This window comes from Myxine glutinosa, chromosome 3 (genome assembly GCF_964187855.1).
Source record: "Myxine glutinosa chromosome 3, kmMyxGlut1.1, whole genome shotgun sequence".
Classification (NCBI taxonomy): Eukaryota; Metazoa; Chordata; class Myxini; order Myxiniformes; family Myxinidae; genus Myxine; species Myxine glutinosa.
In genome coordinates, this window is record NC_136263.1 from 52,099,543 (window position 1) to 52,121,003 (window position 21,461).

General features: G+C 48.7%; 1 protein-coding gene across 2 annotated transcripts in view; it reads left to right on the forward strand.

The window, feature by feature from the left end:
- The window catches only part of PIGV (phosphatidylinositol glycan anchor biosynthesis class V), a 361,837-nt gene that overhangs the window by 202,013 nt on the left and 138,363 nt on the right, over positions 1 to 21,461 (forward strand). The window contains exon 1 of one of the 2 annotated variants that reach the window (XM_078774062.1): positions 20,235 to 20,279. The exons of the other annotated variant lie outside the window; for it this stretch is intronic. Within the exon in view, the coding sequence (XP_078630188.1) occupies positions 20,250 to 20,279 (30 nt within the window). The 5' untranslated portion in view covers positions 20,235 to 20,249. Of the gene's footprint in view, positions 1 to 20,234; positions 20,280 to 21,461 lie in introns of those variants that run through there. 2 annotated transcript variants of the gene reach the window in all.

Here is a 21,461-nt window from a genome sequence, read left to right on the forward strand (position 1 = left end):
CATAATTCAAAATACCTCACCACCACGTGATTCAAAACACCTCATCACCAACTAATTCTAAACACCTCACCACCACATAATTAAAAACACCTCACCACCACGTAATTATAAATACCTCACCACCAATTAATTCAAAACACCTCACCACCATGTGATTTAAAAACACCTCACCACCACGTCATTTAAAAACACCTCACCACCACATAATTCAAAATACCTCACCACCACGTGATTCAAAACCACCACGTTATTAAAAACACTTCACAACCACGGAAAAAAAAGTTTGAGGGAGTCGTTAAGTGACAACACAGACACTGCCCAGATGTGTAGATATATAGATAAATGACTGTACCCGAGTTGCCGTTTTGTCATGGTTTAAACCAATCATAATTCAAACAATTATTTTGCATAAATGTATTTGTAATATACGTGATATCACATTTTATAAACAATTGAAGTTGAAAAAAAAAAATGTTTTCCCAAAAAAATTCCCCCCCCAAAAAAAAAAATTTGGAAAATTTTTCAAAATAAATACCCTTAGGACATACCGACGGGAGAGATATGTGCATTCCAGAAGTTTGGTACGATTTCACAAAAGTTTGAGAAAGTAGTTCACTGACAACACAGGACAACATAACACAACACAACACAGGACAGGACAGACGCTGCACAGATATATATATATATACAGTATATATATAATGTCATTTCTCCACTCATGTCCTTGTAATTTATTGAGGTCATGTTGTTGTTGTTTCGTATGCAGCCGTTGGTTTCTGGTTGCATCATTTTCTGGAAGCGCAGCTTTGCTACTGATGGAGTAACCCTGTTACCACTATGCTGGTGCTCATTTTGCTGAACACAGAAGGACAGGAGGCTGAGTCAACCCACCTGGAGTTATTTCAACCTCACAGCAGGGGCTCAAACTCAGGACCCGAAGATTTTAAGTCAGCTACTTTAACCGTTAATCCAACACCAGGCTAGGCCCTTTTCTGTGAATAGCTCTTGAAACAAACCCAGGGTACCCCTGCCCTGTCCCTTGGACTGACTACCTCTTCAGAGAGGCCTTGTAAGCCAATCATAGACCAAGCTTTACTTCTACGATTTCCTTTACCAGACACTTCACTGTGAGAGGAGGCCAGTAGGCCCATGAAGCCTGCACAATGGTTGCCAAACTAGAATTTTTGATTTGACTCGGTTTCGAACCACTGACCTCCCAGGATGGACAATATAATTGATACGTCACTGAGTCCGGTAGAAAGTCCTTCCTGACCAACTCGAGTACTCGTGCCATGCAAGACAATCAATTAGGCCTCTTCACTGTGTGCTGTAGGCTTGTTTTTCTCATCGTACACTTATTTATAATGTGCGGAATTTGAGACCTCAAGTGATATCTTTTACTGAGATACGGAGCTTCAGAATCTGCAAGTAACTTAATAAATCTTTGTAGCTGTTGGATGTATTTTCTACGGTACTGCTCAATTCATCTTTTTACCTTGGACTGACTACCTCTTCGTCACCAATGGTGAACGAAGGTTATATTTTCACCCCTGTCTGTTTGTCTGTGTGTTTGTCTGTGAGTAGGATATCTCAAAAGATTATGGATGGATTAGGACAAAACTTGGTCGACAGGTTAGTGGACAAGATTAGTGGACAAGATCCGGATACGATAAGTTTCTAAGTGATCCTTGAGAGATCGGGCCAAAAACTATATTGTTATGACCTGGGGTTCGGGTCTACGATGAGGGGGTTAGCCTCCGTTCCCTCCCGAACTTACCGGACCCGAAGCTGCTGCGCACGAATAACTTAGTACTTCGGCAGGTTGTGAACCAGCAACTACGAACGCCAATTGGACTGTCACATGATAGCAGGGTCAAATAGTCTAACACTGCTTACTAGTACCATGTAACGGTTTCAATCGGGGAACATAACTTCCCTCTGGCAGTGTACCACTTTCCTTTGTTCCGGGATGGAAATTTAGACTGCCGAGCAACCATTGGTACACGCCGGGCTAATGCTAATTTTGTTATGGCCGATCGCTACTCTGGTGCGAGCAATGGCCGACCAATGAAAGAAAAGACATTCATGGACAGAGGGAAAGGAAACGTTTAACGATTCGATTTATTTACCAGTATTTACAGTGCAACTTATCGACAGGAAAGAAAAAGGGACAAGAAGAAGAAACTTAGCTTATTCTACGTCTTATGCCGATTACTATGAATAAACACAACAAGGCACCCAGCACACATTCATGGGTGAGGGGTAGAGGAAAACGAATGTTGGTATCCTGTTAGAAAAATGGACACATTGTTACCAGATGCTTCTCCTTGCAACGCCTTTTGTCTCGACCTCACAAACGAGCACCTGGCCGGCAAACGGCAGTCCCAAACATGAGCAGGTAAATTCGATCCTCAGCACGAACACGAGCAGGTAAGGGTGATTCTCAGCACAAACACGGGCAGGTAAGGGTGATTGTCAGCACAAACACGAGCAGGTAAGGGTGATTCCCAGCACGAACACGAGTAGGTAAAAAACGTCGGGAACTCAGCAGAGTGAGTGTGTCGGGAACCGTGCAGGAAAGAATGCCAGGGACATGTGGAGTAAGCACATTGTGATCTTGTGCAGGGTAAAGAGTACGTTGTGGCCTCGAGCACGAAAGTGAGTGACATGCAGACGTGCACCAAGAGGGAGTCCGGCAGCCAACAGAGAGCAATGAACATATGCAAAACGAGCAAAGTCCAAGGCCTTTTTGTCATGTGCATGTGCAGCGAGAGGGAGTAGAGAGAGTCGGCCAAGAGAGCAATCACGTGCAAGGTGTACAATGTCCAAATCCAAGAGAGCGTATCATGCACACGTGCAGAGGGGGCAGAAAGAGACCGGCCAAGAGAGTGAATCACGCGCCGAGGCCTGTGAGAGGGTCCGGCCTAGAGCCCACGTGCGTGGCAATCAAAGTCCAAGGCCAAGGGTGTGAATCGTGTGCAGAGGCCTGTGAGAGGGTCTGGTCAAGAGCAGATGCACAAGTGCTGAGTGCAACTGGCAAAGAGAGCAAGAGAAAACGCGTGTGCTAGGCCTTTTGTCCAGCCTTTGCCGAGGGTGTGGGGGTTGGTGGAGGAGGGGGTGTTTTCCAGGTTCCCAATTGGTCGAGTATGTCACTCTGCCCCCACAAGCTCCCCCGGAGTTCCTCAGGCCCTGATTGGTGGGTTTGAAAAGTACCCTGTCCACAACCCCTCTCGAAGGGACTTTTACCTGGTGCATATCCCAATAGTCTTTGGTCTGTCTTCGGTCCTTCAAGACTTTCAATCAATAACTGTGGATGCAATCTTGGTGCATCTGCCTGGCTAATTATCCCTTATGAGTGGAGGGCCTGTCTTTCCCTTTCCCTTTCCCAACGCATAACGACATACTAACCCAAAATAAGGGGATGGGGCTAAGATTATGTTCTGCTATGAAATAACTGTTCTAAGGGACCTGTTTGGTGGTTTCCATTACTTCTCAGCGGTTTCCCAAAACCGCAACAATATATACAGCACGATATCTCAAAACGGTATCTTTGTAATTGTAACTTTTAGAACCAATTTGGGAGGAAGGGGATCCAGATATGGGAATACAACATATAGTATTTACTAGTTAAACTCAGTGGATACAAAATGTAAACTGTTCAGCCTGGTGGAGGTATGCTGTCTACCAAGTGCTGTTCTAGGTCATGATGTGTTTCTCACCAGCTCTATACCACAACCTTTTCCAACAGCTGGCCACCCACTCACTGTCCATATTTTCTGTCCCAACTAAAGTGCAGGCTGTTCTCCCATTTTCTCTTAATAATTGCCATTTTTTCCACCTGTTGTACTCACCCTCTGATCGCCCTGATCCTCTTCTCTCGGCCCATGGATGGACTTCTCATGTCAAATTCCATCTTTGTTAATCCATTATTTGTTATTCATGGCTTCAAAAGCTGACTCCTCACCCCACGACCAACTTCTTTCAAATCATCATGTGTGCAATCACATTTCTATCAACCTTGACCTATATACAAAAGAAGAAGACCTTCCTATCATTTAGACACACAATTTTCTTCAATTTATTTCAAATTTAAGAAATTAGTAGTAACATTTAATACTAACAATGAAGTTTTCCTCTCAGAGGATGACTCTGCAATATGTAGAATGTTGCTCAAGCTCTGGCATGTTGGAGTTCCGTTGTGAGAAGTAAAGACAAGTAGTGAAGGCACTGCAGGGTGTTTGCAGGATGCTGCCAGTTGTGGAGCTGGTGGGTGAGAGATCAGGGAATAATGTGTAACCGATAAAGGATCAGCTGCCTTTTGTGCCAATCCCAAGGTCAGACAGGCACGCCGACCTAGGGCTGATTGTGGGGAGGTCTTCATGACCCAGGAACATGTACTTCACGCTTCCTTCTCTGTGCTTCCTTTATCTTGCCTTTCGTGGCAGCTTCATTTGGCACGCGAAACATTCTCGAGATATGAGTTATATCTAACTGTTCCAGAAGTTAGAGCATTTAAATCATGAACTAAGGGAGTTCATAGAACACCTTACCCCGTGCTGTTTTGAGAAAGAAATTACATGGGCGAGGTCTGCCAGTGACAAATTTGATTGGTCGAGATAATGTAAAATGCCGTAATATTTTGTCCAAAGTGCTGCTAAACGGAAGGGTTTTTGAAAATGCTGAAAAGTAGATTTGTGTTCGACAAATTCAAGTATATAACTAAATTAAATTTAAAGATCGTTTAAAATATATAAAATTTTGGAAGTTTACCGCCTTTGATGCAGCGTCTTTTACACCACTTAATTTAACACGTTTCATTAGTTAATCGTGCCTGTTGTTTTTGTCCATTATGACATTCTTAAAGACCAAGTTTCCTGTTTTGGAATGTTTTTTTGGAATTTTGCTTGACTGTTAGCTAGGCAGACTAAAAACAATTTATCTCACTCCTCTCTGCACGTGCGGATCGGAACGAATTTAGAGCTAACGTAATGCTAAACGGCAGGCTCGTTTTCTGATTCATGTTCCGATTCGTGTTCAGAATATAACATTCGAATGAAATTAAGTCGTTCCTTGATCTGATGTTTGCAGACAGGCAGACAAACTGACAGACAGACAGAAGTGAACCAATTGCTTAACCCTGCTTTTTGCTTCGCTTGCACGGGGTAATAACATTGACAACCACAAACCTTTCTTTTCTTTGTTGACCATAAAATCTGTCAAATTGAGTTTGAAAATGGAAAAATTTGTAAGGACGGATTTGAAGCTGGTGCTGTCTGATGCTCTCGAAGTTTAGGACGAGTGAATAAGCAGAGGAAGGTGGTGAGCTTGGTTTATGGTGAAAGGGTATTGGCCCTTGTTGTGGATTTAGGTGAAGGAATGGTGTTCAACGACTCATAACAAGTTCACAAACCAGACAAGTTTTGTGCAATGAACATGAATTGCCCGAACCAAGTCACACGTTTTCACGATTCATATTAACCGCAGATTTTCACACGAGTTTTAACGGTCGCGTTCATGTCTCTTACAAAATAGCGCTCTGAATCGCGGACACTTGTATTGTATACAGTTGCATTCCACATTAGAGTTATCGGTTACAAGTTGGGAATTGCACATTGGGTCAGGGGTCACCAGTATCACACCACTGGAGTGAAGTTACATTGAGGATAACGGGTTGTAGTTCTTGTGGGCAATGGCGGCAAAACCGCATAGAAATGTCAATGGAGCTGATAAGAGGGAACACAAAATAAATTCCATGTACCGGTATGCGTGCCTCTTGTGGAAAACTTCTCACCATACTTTGTGTGAATTCTGAACTACTAGAAGTTTCCATGCTGTAAAGAGGTTGCTTTCTTTCCTTCCCGCTTTTCCCTCCATAGCCTGGTGTTGGCTTAGCGGTTAGGGTGCCAGCTTGGGATCCTAGGATCTTGGGTTCGAATCCCGGTCAATCACTGAATTAACACCAGGGGGGTTAACCCAGCTTGTCATCATTTCAAGGTCGGAAAATTGAGTACCAATCACTGGTAATTCCCTGTGTGTCGCAAGAGGTGACTAACAGGGTTGGTGGCAGGAAGAGCATCTGGCCATAAAACATTGCTACAAAAAGGGGACCACGGTGCCCAGAAAAGGCCAACCTCTCCTCTGCGGGGAAAAATGGCCGCTAAAGGTGGTTCTTTCATCTTTCCTCCTTCTCCCCACCTCCTGTGTATTTATCCATTTATTGTGCCCAAGTGTTGTCCAGCTTCCCCCACTGTCAGTACGTTGCCTTCTACCCCACCATCTGTCGCGTCACTCCTACATGAGCCTATATTTTGTCTTCTAAAAATATATAAAAAGTTGGGTGCATGGGACATCCCTTCTATCAACTGTTTTGGTGCATGTGCCAACGTGTTGACACTTATTTGCCAGTCTGACAGTTATCGTGGTCCGATTGGTGCTTCACCGGCAGGGCATTGCATCGCGAAGTGCACCTTCTTTTGGATGGATGCTGAGCCAGGCATCCCAGATTCACTGTTGGACATTGACCGTCCCACGATGTCGTTTATAGATAGTAAGTGAGTAATTGCCATCGCCCTGAACAAATTCCTTCGCATATCAGGTCCAATCTAACATTAGGCCTGGACAGTTAGTTCATGAAAGACTTTGTCCAAACTTCCCACTCGCCAGCCACTCAAGAAGGTGAGATTAAATGAGGCCATTAAATACGTAGTAATCGCAGTAGTAGTAGTAGTATTTGTGCTTCATATTAACCAAGAATAGCTGCTGAAGTAGAAGTCCCAATGCATCCCATGTCCCAATTCAATGGATTCCATTTTACCCTTTGTGCATTGGTGGAATCAAAGTGATGCCTCCATATATCTAAATTCTAAAGCATTGTCCTTTACTGTTTACAACAATAACAACATGCATTTTAAAGCCATTTTCCCTGCAAGAGCGGGGGTTAGCCTTGCGGTCCCCTTGACAATCTTCTCCATTTTGCCCTATTTTCTGCATCTTTCCTTGTTAACCCCCTTGCCCGCATTTCTTCTTCCACCATCTTTAGCCAAGTCTTTCTCGGTCTTCCCCGTCCTCTACTTCCTTCTACATTCATTTCCATCACTCTTCTCAACCAGTCACTTTCATCCTTCCTCAACACATGACCAAACCATCTCAACCTGTTCCTCTTCACAGCATCCATCACAGGCTCTATTCCCATCATTTTTCGGAATTCATCATTTGTCTTCCTCTCTCTCAACGATACTCCGCACATCCACCGAACCATTCGCATTTCCACCCTTTCCAGCCTTCGTTGCTGCTCTACGTTCATTACCCATGTCTCGCTCCCATAAATCATAACACTTCTCACACATGCAGCATACACCTTTCCCTTTAGCTTCAACGACACTCCCCTCCTCATCAGCACGCCACTCAGTTCCCTAAACTTCTTCCATGCACATCTCACTCTAGCAACTGTTGCCGAGTCTGATCCACCTTCTCTATTCAGCATGTCTCCGAGGTAACAAAATGTTTTTGTGATTTACTGTTTTGTCCTTAACAAAATGTCCTTTACTGTTTAAAAATAGTTCATTATACAAATAACAATTCACCCAGCACATGTCACAGCTGTACCATTAACATAGCCGAGGGTTTATTGAGGAATGTGTGTGACATGGCATGGCTAGGTGTAAGAGCCATGTCATGTCAAGGTGACAAATAGCCATGCCATGTCACACATTCCTCAAGAAGCCCTCGGCTATGTTAATGCTGCAGATGTGACATGTGCTGTGCCAGGAGGATCGCTGCCGGATGTAAGCTTTTATAAAATAAAGAGTGGATCAATTTGTCACCAGTGGGAGAGTGACAGTCCTTGGAAATACATCTCTTGTCTTGAGATGCCAATGGTTCAAGGAGTCCTAGTATTCAACCGTTTCAAGGGGAGCAAGGTTGGAAGCAGGAGCGCCAGCCCAGAGTAGTGAACCATGCTCCGTATGAAATCTTTATACACTGTGATGAGCTTGGTACTGCTTAGGAATGTCTTGCTCTACAGAGAATACCAAGAAGGTGCCCGCATAACTTGGTGATTCTTCGTTTGTATCAACCATAAGGCTGTACCGGGGTGACAGTTTATAGCTGAGTCAGGATTCAAACCCAAACTAGACATCTTAGAGGGGAGTGTGTATACATATAGGCCATCCTGTCAGCCAAACTTGGTGATATAATCCTCCCACAAAAGGTTATGGCACATGGTGAGGCCAAGGAGTTCCAGAGATTGCATATCTTCCAATAGCTGTCCAGAGAACTGAATTAGTTATTTCGGTTATTGATCCTTGTTGAGAGACTGTGAGAACGTGTGATTTGCCAGTGGAGAACGTCATGTTCCAAGTTGCTGACCAACAGCTTATGTTGTCCAGGTCTAATAAAAGGGATTCAGCAGCAGCTGGACTCTTAAAGATGGATGTACTGTTCTGTGGAAGTGTGGAGAGTCATCGGTAAAATGATATAGCTTGTTTTCCGGTGAATCATGTGGATCAATGATATAGATCAAGAATAATGTAGGTCCTAAGATGCTACTTTGTGGAATCCCAAGCTGAAGGGAAAGATTAATGGGAAAACACATCATCAAGGGCTAAGCGCTGATTACTCTCAGAGAAAATGGGACAACCACTTTTAGACCATGGCCAGATACTGAAACCCTATCCCCCCTTGGGATTTTCGGAAATAGGTATTTTTAGACACCATATTATATGTCCTTTCAAAATCTACTTATTTGCAAAAAAATTATTGCTGGATTTAAAAAAACAATACCCTACATAAAATATGGGCTGATGAATTTGACCCCCAGATGTATTTTGAAAAGTATAAACACAATTAATGATATTCATTTAAACTACATGTTCACTCTGCCAAAAATAACAAAGAGCATCTACATCTAATATTTGGTCAAATATTTATACTGTATGTCACCAGCACTTTTATATATTCCTCCTTCAAAAGTTGTTCTGAAATAGAGGGAACAACTCGAGCAAATGTAACATTATAATTTCTTCAATTTTTGTTTTTTACTGTAAAGTATGTGTCCATAACACTTTACACCGAAGTAGATGTTTTCATATCACAATCAAAACAAGGACTGTCTTTAGAGATAGAGAAGTCAATCGAATACAATGTTACATCGAACTATGAGATCTATAAATGGCTTACATGAAATATTATCCTGTGGTTATGATATTTTAACATAATTACATTATTGGCATATAAAGTAGCATGTTTCAATTACACAAACATACTGGATGTACAAACACCAGCGCCAAAAGGATAGTCATTGATTGAGAATATGGAAATATGGCTGCTACAGTCACGTGAAAAAGTAAGTACACCCCATGTAAAGTTTTGACTTTTTCAACATACTTCAACATACAGCTATTTGATCTTCATTTCAACAATATTGACAGATAAAGGTGATATAATATAACAAATATCATGAAACATTTACATTTTGTAGTCCATTGTATAATTTAAATAAACATAAATGCAAATTTCGCATGTGGAAAAAGTAAGTACACCCTTGGCTCTAATAGGTGGTATTGCCCCCTTTGGCAGAAACAACCTCAAGTGGGTGTTTCTTATAACTGTCTACCAGTCTCTGACATCGACTGGGATACATTTTTGCCCACTCCTCCATGCAGAATTCTTTCAGCTGTGCGATGTTTGAGGGGTTTCTTGCATGCACAGCTCGTTTCAAACCCCCCCACAACATATCGATGGGATTTAGATCCGGGCTTTGACTTGGCCATTCCAGAACACTCCATTTCTTTCTTTTCAGCCATTCCTTGGTGGATTTACTGGTATGTTTAGGGTCATTGTCATGTTGCAAGGTCCACCTTCGGTTGAGCTTCAACTTTCCAATAGATGGCCTCACATTATCCTCAAGCACCCTCTGGTACAATGAAGAATTCATAGTGGATTTTATGATGGTGAGCTGCCCAGGTCCTGATGCACCAAAGCTGCCCCAAACCATAATATTTCCACCACCATGCTTTACAGTTGGTATCAGGTTCTTGTGGTCAAATGCTGTCATTGGTTTTTGCCAAACATGTCTTCTGGTACTGTGGCCAAATAGCTCTACCTTTGACTCATCTGTCCAGAGCACATTGTTCCAGAAGTGCTGGTCTTTGCCTAGGTGTTCATTGGCAAACTTTAGTCTTGCCCTGATGTTCTTTCTGGACAGCAAAGGTTTCCTCCTGGCACACCTCCCATGTAGATCAAATTTGTGCAGCCTCTTTCTAATGGTAGATTCATGCACTTTGACATCAACAGTGGCAAGAGCTATCTGTAGGTCCTGTGATGACATTCTGGGGTTCTTAGAGACTTCTTTCAGCTTCTTGCTGTCTGCTCTCGGGCTGAATTTGCTGGGGCGGCCTGGCCTGAACAAGTTGGCAGTTGTTTGGAATCTTCTCCACTTGTAGATGATGTTCCGGACAGTCGAATGATTGATTTCAAATTGTTTGGAGATCTTTTTCAGTCCCTTCCCAGACTCGTAGGCATCTATAACCTTCTTTCTGAAGGCCTCAGAGAGCTCTTTTGATCTAGGCATGGTGACGCCGCACACTTCAAAAACAAAGAGCAAACCAAACGAAATGTCTGAGGTTTAAATAAGACAGGTTCCTCCAAGATCCTCTCTCACGATGTTCTAATCATTTGCACCTGAGCTGGTGCACCTTATTCTAATTTTACGTATTTGAAGTAGTGATAAATGTCGGGGTGTACTTACTTTTTCCACATGCGAAATTTGCATTTATGTTTATTTAAATTATACAATGGACTACAAGATGTAAATGTTTCATGATATTTGTTATATTGTTGCGGATATGGGATTTGGCCTCCATCCATATCCGCTTGTAAATATTCCCCTATTTCCCCAATACTCCCCAACTATCCCCAATCCCCCATTCCCTAGTCCCATTGTCTGTAAACAACACTCTGTAGAACCGACCTTCCCCTTTTTCCCCCATTAACTGTCGTGCCCAGGTTCACCGCATCTCACGTAGACAACTATAGGACATCTTGCTAGTTATTCTTAGTCTATGTCAGTTAAGGACTCGTTTCCATTAATTCTGACTCTTCGTTGCACCAGAATGTGATTGTATGGCACCAGTAGTGAGTTTAGGACCTCCCCATACCTCCTCCCATCTTCCTCATGAAACTACAACAACAACAACAACTACAACAACAGCGCGCGGGGAGTGTGCGTCCTCACTCCGGCTTGGTTAGCCGCCATTGCCCATGTGCTCCGGCGGGGTTACCACGAAGGGGCTGACTGTCAGCTCCTCGTCAAGGGCGGAGCCCGGTAACCCCCCCGCACCCAATAAGAAGCGGCGGGCCGATTCCATCTGGGGCGGAGCTAACGAGCCGAGGGCGTGTCACTCCCCGCTGGATATACGCAGCCACTTACCGGAGGTGACGTCAGATGCGCCCCCAGCTTGGAAAGAGAAGTCGCCACCTCCGAGCGCTGAGAGACCTCCCTGCATCTTTTGGACCGCGCTTTATCCTGTCCCTGAGCCAAGGTGCACCTTGTGCTATCCATCGACTACCTGCCCTTCCTTGCCATCAATCCCTGTGTGAGTCAGCCTTGTCCTGTTTATCTGTGGTCTGTCGGGGCTACTATAAGACCGTGATTAAGTGCCCACCTTCCTATGCTGTACCTCTTGTCAGTGTAATCTAAAACGTTCTGCATACAAATATTATAACCTCCTCCGGAGGTCTTGAGAACTGTACCCCTGGTGTCGTGTCATTTAACCTAGCCGTTGTGTCCTTTCCTTCATTGATCTAGCGTAGCGCGACTCGGCCAACGTTCGAGTATAATCGGGTAAACTGTGCAGACGCGGTCATACCAAACCGCTCGGTAAACTAACATCCAAAACCGCGTCTGTAACACTTGGTGTCGGGAAGTGGGATTCGATCCGGAGCGCGTTTCACGCGCTCGAAATTATAACAGCGAAATTTGATTGTGTTTTACAAAAAAAAAAAAAAAAAACCCGAATTTTGAAAGTCGCGCTATGGCAGACCAAGACGGCTGGGTTCCGGTAGAGGAGAGTGAGGCAGGGTCGATCCAGGACCAAATTGAGGGACATGAGGAGAGCGAAGCAGTGAGGGTGGCAGGGTCGCAAAATAGCGTCGTCGCGCACGAGGTTACGGGCGCGCAAAATGGCGCCTCGCACATGGCCACGGCGACCACGCCCGCGACCGTGGTAGCGCCGCTGGTGGATTTGAACCTTTTTTTAATACAAATGAAGGCCCTTATGGCCCAGAATAGCGAGAAATTGAGGGAGGACATGGGGTCTAATAGCGAGAAAATGAGGGAGGACATGGGGGCCAATAGCGAGAAATTGAGGGATGACATGGGAAACCAGATCGGGGGTTTAAGGAATGACATGGGGGCCCAGATCGGGGGGTTAGGGAGTAGAATAGAGGGATTAGACAATAGATTAGGGGAAATACAGGAGGGGTTAATGGGGGTAGAAAACAGAATGGCCGTTCAGGAGAATCAAATGGAAGGGATGAAAAAGGGGTTAGAGGGGTTAGAAAACAGTATGGAAGGCAAATTGAGGGACATGAGGGACCAAGCGGAAAGGGAAGTTAAACAAATGGGGCAGCAGATAGAGGGGGTTAGAATGGGGGTAGAAACCAAACTGGATGCTCACAGGGAGGAAATGGAGCAGATGAGGGTGGCATCTGGGCAGGAGATGCAAGTGATGGGAGAGGAGATCAGAAGTGGAGTGAGTGAGGAGGTCGGAGGAGTGCGCGAGGAGGTGAGGCACTGTAAGGAGCGCATGGAGAAGGAGGTGAGAAAGGGGACTGTAAAATTGCAAGGTGGTATGGAGGAGTTGACACTGGGAGTAGAACAACTGACAGTGGGACAAAAGGAGTTGGGGGACCAGGTAAAGAAGAACACAGCGGTAATAGAGGGTTTAAAATCGACACAGAAGGAGATGAAAAAGGATGTAGGGGTAATTAAAAAAGAGTGTCAGACGGTACATGAGGACCTGACGAGGAAAATGAACAAAGTGGTAGAGGTGATGGAGGTTAAAGAGCGGGAGGTGCGGGAGCACATAGAAAAAAATAAAGTGGAGTTAGAGGAAGAACTTAAAGCGGCGCACGAGGAGATGAAGGAGGTGAAACAGAAATTAGAAGAAGTGGAAGAAGGGGTGAGCGAAATTAAGAAGCGACGGAGAGAGGATAAGAAAGAGATAAAGGAGGAAGTAAAAGAATTGGTCCAAAGTCTGTGTTCGGATCGTGATGATGTGCTCATTAACCGGATGAGGGATTCGCAGGTGATGGAGGAGAAGCGAAGAGAAAGAGGACCCGGTGTAAGTGGTGACCAATATGGTCGTGCGTATGATGCGCCAGGTGATTTAATAAGCTTGGGGGTCGAGATAGACCCGGATGTTCGTGAGAGGCCAAGAGTGAGGTGTATGGTTGGTCCGGAGGGTATGGAACGAGAGGTGCGAGGTGTGGGTGAGCAAGGTTGTGGTGGTATGGAATGGGTAGCGGGTTGCGGAGGTGTGACCCATGCATCGACACCAACAGGGGTAGTTGTTGGAGGGACCGGGGAGGCACGAGAGCCCCTTGGGGGTAATGTACTGTGGGGGCCCGGCCGGTTCGGCCCCGCGCTGACCCCGCAAGGGGCGACGCACGGGGTCCGGCAGGCGGGCAACGACTCGCATACGAGGTGGTCCCACAAGGTCCCACTCGCGCCGTATGACGGCAAGAGTGATCTACGCGCGTACCTGGCGCAGTTTGACTGTGTGTGTAAGGGCAACGGTTGGGGTGAGGACGAAGGTGGAGTACACCTGGTGGCCGCATTGCGCGGCGCGGCGGCGGAGGTGCTGACGGCATTACCAGCGGGTGCTCTCACCCTGCCAGCCCTCCGCGACGCCCTAATTAATCGATTCGGCATTGAACAGCAGAGCGAGCTTGTTAAAGCTCAGCTCGCGCTGCGAAAACGCAAGCCCCAGGAAGCCATCGGGGAACTTGCCCACGACATTCGCCGCGCAGTGGGGATCGCACATGCTAGCATGGCAGCGGATTCCCGGGAAAGCCTGGCGCTGGACCATTTTATCCAGGCCCTCCCGGATATTGAGCTCCGGCAACAGCTCGCCATGTGGCGCCCGCAGACTCTGAGCCAGGCGGCTGACGCTGCGGCCCGTTGGGAAGCAGCGAGGCCCCTGGCCCGGGGGGGGCGAGCGTCTCGCAATGGCGGTCCGCCAGGTGGGACCCCCGATGGAGGGCGGACCCCTTAGGGGGCCCGCCCCCGACGTGAGTCCTGACCTGGCGGGCATGGTCCGGAGGCTGGTGGACCAGCGCCTGGCGGGACCTGGACCATGGCAGGCGGTCCCGGAGGTGGCCCGCGGTGGACCACGAGCGGGTAATCCAATTCGGACCTACAGGGGGGGAAATTTGGAATTCCGGAGACAAGCACCTTATCAGGTGAGGTGCTATACTTGCAACCGTCTGGGTCACCTGGCGCGGCACTGTCGAGCCACGCGCCGGGATGATCCCCGGCGGTTGAGGTCCTCAACTCCGCCCAGGGGGGAGCGGGTTAGCCGACCCCAGACACCCCCCCGCCAGACCCCGGGAAACTAGAAGGTGTCGGGCACGTAGGGCGGTGTTCGGCAGAAGAGGATGGAGGAGAGCCCTCATTGACGCGACAGGTCATTTATTGTGGCCAAATTGGAACCGGTAGCCTGACAATTAGATGCAAAATTGCCGGCGTGGGGGTAGACGCCGTAGTGGACACAGGAGCTAGCGCCACGATCATCAGCCCTGTGGTCCTTGATTCGAGCGCAGGTGGCTGGGATAAGATCCAGCGCCTGCAAAATTATAGTTTGCAACTTGCTACCGGGGTAACGGCCCCGATCATAGGGCGTGGTTCTGTGACCCTCAAGTTAGGGTCAGTAAGGAGGGAGATAGATGTTTGGGTGGCGGAGGTGTGCGACCCATGTTTAATAGGGTTGGATTTGTTGACTGCCAGCGGTTGTAAAATCGACTTGTGCCGGGGGATCCTGCAGGTGGGAGTAGAAGAGCTGCCGTTAGGGGGAGTGAGCACGGCCGAGAGAGCGGAGCTGGAGGCTTCCGAGGCCGTGACCATTCCCCCAAGGGCCGAGGCGATAGTGCCGGCCCGGTGGGCAGCTCGCCAACATGGCAGGAGTCCTGCGGCCTGGTCGAACCGGTGGCAGCGCAGTCCATACCGGGTTTAATCGTGGGCCGCACCCTTGTAAAAACGGACGGACCGGTAGTGGCCGTCCGAGTAATAAATATGAGTACAGAACCACGCACTATAGTAAGGGGCACGAGGGTAGCTGGCTGCACCCCAGTTGAGGAAGTCGCGACAGTGAGGGGCGAGAACGTCCAGCCGAGCCGACCCCGGGGGGAGCCTTCAATAAGAAGTAGGAATTGGCCCGATCCCATTTGCGAGATGGTAAATCGTAGTAGCGTAGAGTTGGGAGGTACCCAGAGGGAGGCCTTACACAAACTGGTTGGGTCCCATTTGGACCTCTTCTCCCTGTCCACCGAGGATATTGGACGTACGGGCCTGGTGAAACATCAGATCCACACCGGTGAGGCCCGGCCTATTCGTCAGGCCGCCCGACGGCTCCCTTGGAGCAAGAGGGCGGAAGCTGACGAGCAGGTTGAAAAAATGCTCGACGCAGGTGTGATCGAGCCCTCGGGAAGTCCTTGGATGTCACCTGTTGTGCTGGTCAAAAAGAAGGATGGGACCACGCGGTTCTGCGTGGACTATCGCCAGCTAAACAACGTGACACTCAAGGACTCATATCCCCTGCCAAGAATTGATGACACCCTCGATGCCGTTGCGGGCTCAAATTGGTTCTCGACTTTGGACCTCAAGAGTGGGTATTGGCAGGTGGAGATGGATAGGGCAGGGAAGGAGAAAACGGCATTTTCCACAGGTAAGGGACTGTATCAGTTAACTGTGATGCCGTTTGGTTTGTGTAACGCCCCCGCCACCTTTGAAAGATTGATGGAGCATGTACTAGGCGGCATGCCATGGCAATCATGCCTGGTGTACCTGGATGACGTCCTAGTACATGCCCAAACGTTCCCCCAGGCAGTAGCTAATTTGGACCAGGTGTTCGGGTGCCTCAGACAGGCAGGGTTGAAGCTGAACCCGAGTAAGTGCACCTTGTTTGCCAAGGAGGTGGCCTATTTAGGCCACGTCATCGGTTGCGAGGGGGTAAAAACGGACCCAGACAAAATTAAAGCGGTAGAGGAGTGGCCCGCACCACGTACCATCAAAGAGGTGCGGGGATTTTTGGGACTCTGCTCCTACTACCGGCGCTTTGTGGCGAAATTTGCGGAGTTGGCCCGTCCCCTCCACCGGCTTACGGAGAAGGGGACGCGATTTAATTGGACACGGGAGTGCCACGAGGCCTTCCAAAAATTGAAGGGGTGTCTAACATCCGCACCCCTTCTAGCTTACCCCACTAGTGACGGGACATTTACCCTGGACACGGATGCGAGCCAGGAAGGATTGGGCGCAGTTTTGTCTCAGACACAGGAGGGCGTGGAGAGAGTGATTGGTTACTATAGTCGGGCCTTAAGTAGGCCCGAGAGAAATTATTGCGTCACTCGCAAAGAGTTATTGGCTATGCTGGCTGCCATGAACCATTTCCACCCGTACTTGTACGGGCGGAAATTTTTGGTTAGAACTGACCATTCCTCCTTGCAATGGCTCCTTCGGTTCAAGGAACCAGAGGGCCAAATTGCAAGGTGGTTGGAAAAGTTGCAGCAGTACGATTTTGATGTGGCCCTTAGGGCCGGGAAGGCCCATGGTAATGCGGACGCACTCTCTCGGCGTCCTTGTCTGGGGGGAAACTGCAAATTTTGTGCGAGACACGAGGAGAGGGAACAATTGGGCGATTCGGACCCGACCCTCGTTGTCCGGGCAACCCGGGTGAGAGGGCCAATTTTGCCACTAACCGCAGATGAGGAATTCGGAACTTTGGCATGGAGCACGGCCCAGCAGGAGGATCCTGTCCTGGGGCCAGTGTTCAATTGGGTCAAATTGGGGCAAAGACCAAAGGGGGAAGAGGTCACCCCCCTCGGGGCGCAAACAAAGGCATATTGGGCTCAGTGGCAGACCCTGGAATTGAAGGATAACATCTTGTATCGCAAGTGGGTGGAGGTTCCCTCTGATAAAACTTCCTGGCTGGTGGTAGTCCCAAATAAATTTAAGACCGATATATTGCAACAGGTGCATGGTACCCGCCCCGGCGGCCATTTGGGCAGGACAAAGACGACATCGCAGGTACGCCGGAGGTTTTATTGGGTGAATATGGGGCGCGACATACAGGACTGGTGTCGGAGATGCGACGCCTGTACTGCCAAAAAGGGACCAGCACGGAGGATGAGGGCCCCCCTTCAATTACACCAGGTGGGGGCCCCCCTAGAGCGGGTGGCCATGGATATCCTAGGCCCACTACCCCGCACCCGCCTAGGTAATAAGTACATCCTCGTTGTGATGGACTACTTCACCAAGTGGCCGGAGGCCTACGCCCTCCCCAACCAAGAAGCAGGGGTGGTAGCGCAGGCCTTCGTGGAAGGATTTGTGTGCCGGCATGGGATTCCACAGGAGTTGCACACCGACCAGGGACGAAATTTTGAGAGCAAATTGCTAAAAGATGTGTGCAGTCTCCTGTCAATTCGGAAAACCAGAACAACGCCTTTAAGACCTCAATCTGACGGGATGGTGGAAAGATTCAACCGAACTCTAATCCAACAACTGGCACTGTTCACCGCCACCCGTCAGGATGACTGGGACGAACATCTCCCTTATTTGCTCATGGCCTACCGAACCAGCCAGCACGGGGCCACCGCATGCAGTCCAGCGTTGCTTATGTATGGGCGGGAGTTACGGGCTCCCGCCGACTTGCTATGCGGTCCCGTGCCAGACACAGTGGTTAACCCGCCGAGGGAGGGGTACGCACGTCACCTAGAAGAAGGCATGGAGCTAGTCCATGCCTTCGCCCGCCGCCAACTCCATCTGGCGGGGGAAAAGATGAAGCGCAGGTACGACGACCGGAGCCAGGGGAGTCAATACGCTCCGGGGATGAAGATTTGGTTCTTTAATCCCCGGAGGCGGAAGGGAAGGTGCCCAAAACTCACCTCCCCCTGGCAAGGCCCAGGAGTCGTCCTGTCGCAAATCTGTGACGTGGTCATTAAGATCAAAATGGGGCCACGAGCCCTCCCTCGGATCGTCCACGCCGACCGGATAAGGCCTTACACCGGCGAGCAGGTGCCCCCGTGGATTGCCTCGGCTTTAGATGCCGAGGCGGGACCCAGTACCTCTGAATAAGGGGGGCTTATTAGTGCCAGAGGACTGGGGGATTGATGAGCGATGGGCCCGGTGGGTAAGGGTGGCATCCCTGCCACCCTTCCCATAGTGGGGGCAAAGGAGCTATAGATTATGGGGTGTATGGCAGTGAAAACTAGCCCGGGTGGGTTAGGATATTGATAGGGACCTAGAAGATGACATTAGGTAACGTTAAGGTTAGTTAGTGACTGATACCTGTAGTGGGGACGCAGGTAGATTAGTATGGATGATAATGACGAGGGAGCGCAATAGTTAAAGGGGCGACTGGGAAGCGCAAGTTTCAGAGGGGAGTAGTTAGATGAGATGATGCCGTGTGGTTGAGAATTGAACAGGTGTGATTGCACAGGTGTGCAACTGGACAGGTGTGTGGAGCAGTGTGTGAGTAGTGAGTGTTGTGGATCAGCGCGAATGCGCTTGGGGAGAGAAGGGTGCAGGCGGCACCAAGAGAGAGAGCACAGGTGTGCAAGTACAGGTGTGTGGAGAGAGTTGGAGTAAGTGGTACGGAGTGGTGTGCATGGTGCGAAGGTGTGGATGGGGGAAGAGTGGACCCCTTTCACGAGTACCCGGGGCGGGTAGTGTAAGTGTTAGGTAGAGGGTATAGGTAAATTGTGGTTGGATATTGGCAGTTGTGGTGCGGTTGCAGAATGGTATTGCGGATGGGTGCATTAGTGTTGTGGAAATGGCTGGGCGTGTAGCCTGTTAGTGTGTGTAGTTGGTTGGGCACTCCACCACTGTGAGGATGTCGGCCAGGTGAGGCCGCAGGTGGGCTCCGGGAGCCGTTAGTGTCAGTGGGGCCCGAGGATCCGGAGGACGGACCCGGGTAGCCCAGTGCCAGAGAGGGCACCGAGTGGGGAGAGCGCCAGAGGGCCTTCCCCAGGTAGTTAGGTTAGGGTAAGGAGCAGGTAAGCTCGGAGGCAACTGCAGTGGTGGAGGTGTGCAGGTGGGTAGACCTGCTGGGAGAGCTACACGTCGCGGCCCAGAAATTGTGCGAGGGCACCGGGAGATGAATTGGGGGAGTGAGACCCCAAATTGAAAAGCACCACAGTTTGGTCAATGGGAATTGGTTTTTAGAACCCATAGTGTAAGAGGGCCAATGGATTGGCAGGGAAAGACCCCGGGTAATGTAAAGTTGTTAAAGTCATTTAGGAAATAGTTAGGATTGATGAACCTGTCGCACCATACGCAGCCACTTACCTGTGGTGATGATGACTCCACACCTGTGTTTTCTTTGTTCTGTGTGCAGGAAAGGAGAATTGCTGTTGGATTTGTGAGACGCATCACGACGTGGATGAGACATTGGGGTGATTCCATCTCTCCCTCCCTAGGAGGGACTGATGATGAATTGGTGATGGCAAATTTTGATGTTGAGTTGGAGATGGCAAATTGTGATGAGAGTTGGAAATGGCAAATTTGATTGGTTAGGAGGGAGAGAAGACGAATTTGGTTTATGGGAGGAACGGGAAAGACAGTAGGGACGTTTGTTGATTTGTAAAGTAGATGTTTATGGGTAGTGTTGTGTTTTGTGGATACAGTAAGGGGTAAGGGAGGGGCCATGTAGGTTACCTGGTGGGGGGGGGGGCGTACGGTAGGAACGTACCTGTCTCACCTGGTTCCCATGTGCCCCAGTGTGCATTACCTTACATTGCGTGCACTTTTGCGCCCTTACCACCTTACTCACTTGTCCTCTTCTTTTGTCTCCCACCTCCGAGGATCTGGCTTTGGGGCAGAGAGAGAGGAGAGAGAGGTGCTGGCTCTGCAGTTGTGGGCCTGCACTTTCGCTGCTTGCTGCCGGGATCGATACACCATATGGACCGCAATTTTTGTGGCCGCCCACCATGGACCGCAGTTCTCTTGCGGGCAAGCACCACCCGTTGATGGACCTATGGGTCAACGTGGCACCTATGCCATACAGGTGAACCACTTTTAGTTGGCCCCCTGACGGCCACAATTCAGAAATGGACGCGGTTGGCGCCTTTCTTTATTTTTGAAAGAAGCTAGAAGGCCAAGTGCACCACATGAAGGCAAGACCAGCGGCAGAACATCGGCTGGCTGCAACACCACCGGTGATTTATGAACGCTTTATTGGTGCACCGGATGGTGCTGACTGTACAGGATGGGGTGGTGCTTTTGGTGCTTGGATGGGGTGCTCTGCACATTATTAAAGGCCGTAAGGCCACAGAGCACTCGTGGGTTGGTGTATCGATGCTGGCATGCGTGCTCTCTCTATGCATAACATCTGCATGTGTTCCTCCAAAAACAGGTCCTGGATCGTAGTGTAAATATCAGCGTAGTCTTGTATAAATGATGCTCCCTACCGGCTGTATGTTTAGTTTGAGAATTCTTTCCGCGATTCGGTTATCCTGTGGGTGTGTTTCTGTGAGGAGAAGGGTGCAACGTCGCAGGGGGACATATTTACTCATTTGTAAACATCTGTAAAACTGTCGCACTCAGGGTAGAGTTAATAGTAGAGGGAACTACATCTGAGTGCCACACTAACGTAGGTAAAGATTTATCGGGTCGGGACGCCCCGAGGTAGAGAAGGGTGCAATGTTGCGGATATGGGATTTGGCCTCCATCCATATCCGCTTGTAAATATTCCCCTATTTCCCCAATACTCCCCAACTATCCCCAATCCCCCATTCCCTAGTCCCATTGTCTGTAAACAACACTCTGTAGAACCGACCTTCCCCTTTTTCCCCCATTAACTGTCGTGCCCAGGTTCACCGCATCTCACGTAGACAACTATAGGACATCTTGCTAGTTATTCTTAGTCTATGTCAGTTAAGGACTCGTTTCCATTAATTCTGACTCTTCGTTGCACCAGAATGTGATTGTATGGCACCAGTAGTGAGTTTAGGACCTCCCCATACCTCCTCCCATCTTCCTCATGAAACTACAACAACAACAACAACTACAACAACAGCGCGCGGGGAGTGTGCGTCCTCACTCCGGCTTGGTTAGCCGCCATTGCCCATGTGCTCCGGCGGGGTTACCACGAAGGGGCTGACTGTCAGCTCCTCGTCAAGGGCGGAGCCCGGTAACCCCCCCGCACCCAATAAGAAGCGGCGGGCCGATTCCATCTGGGGCGGAGCTA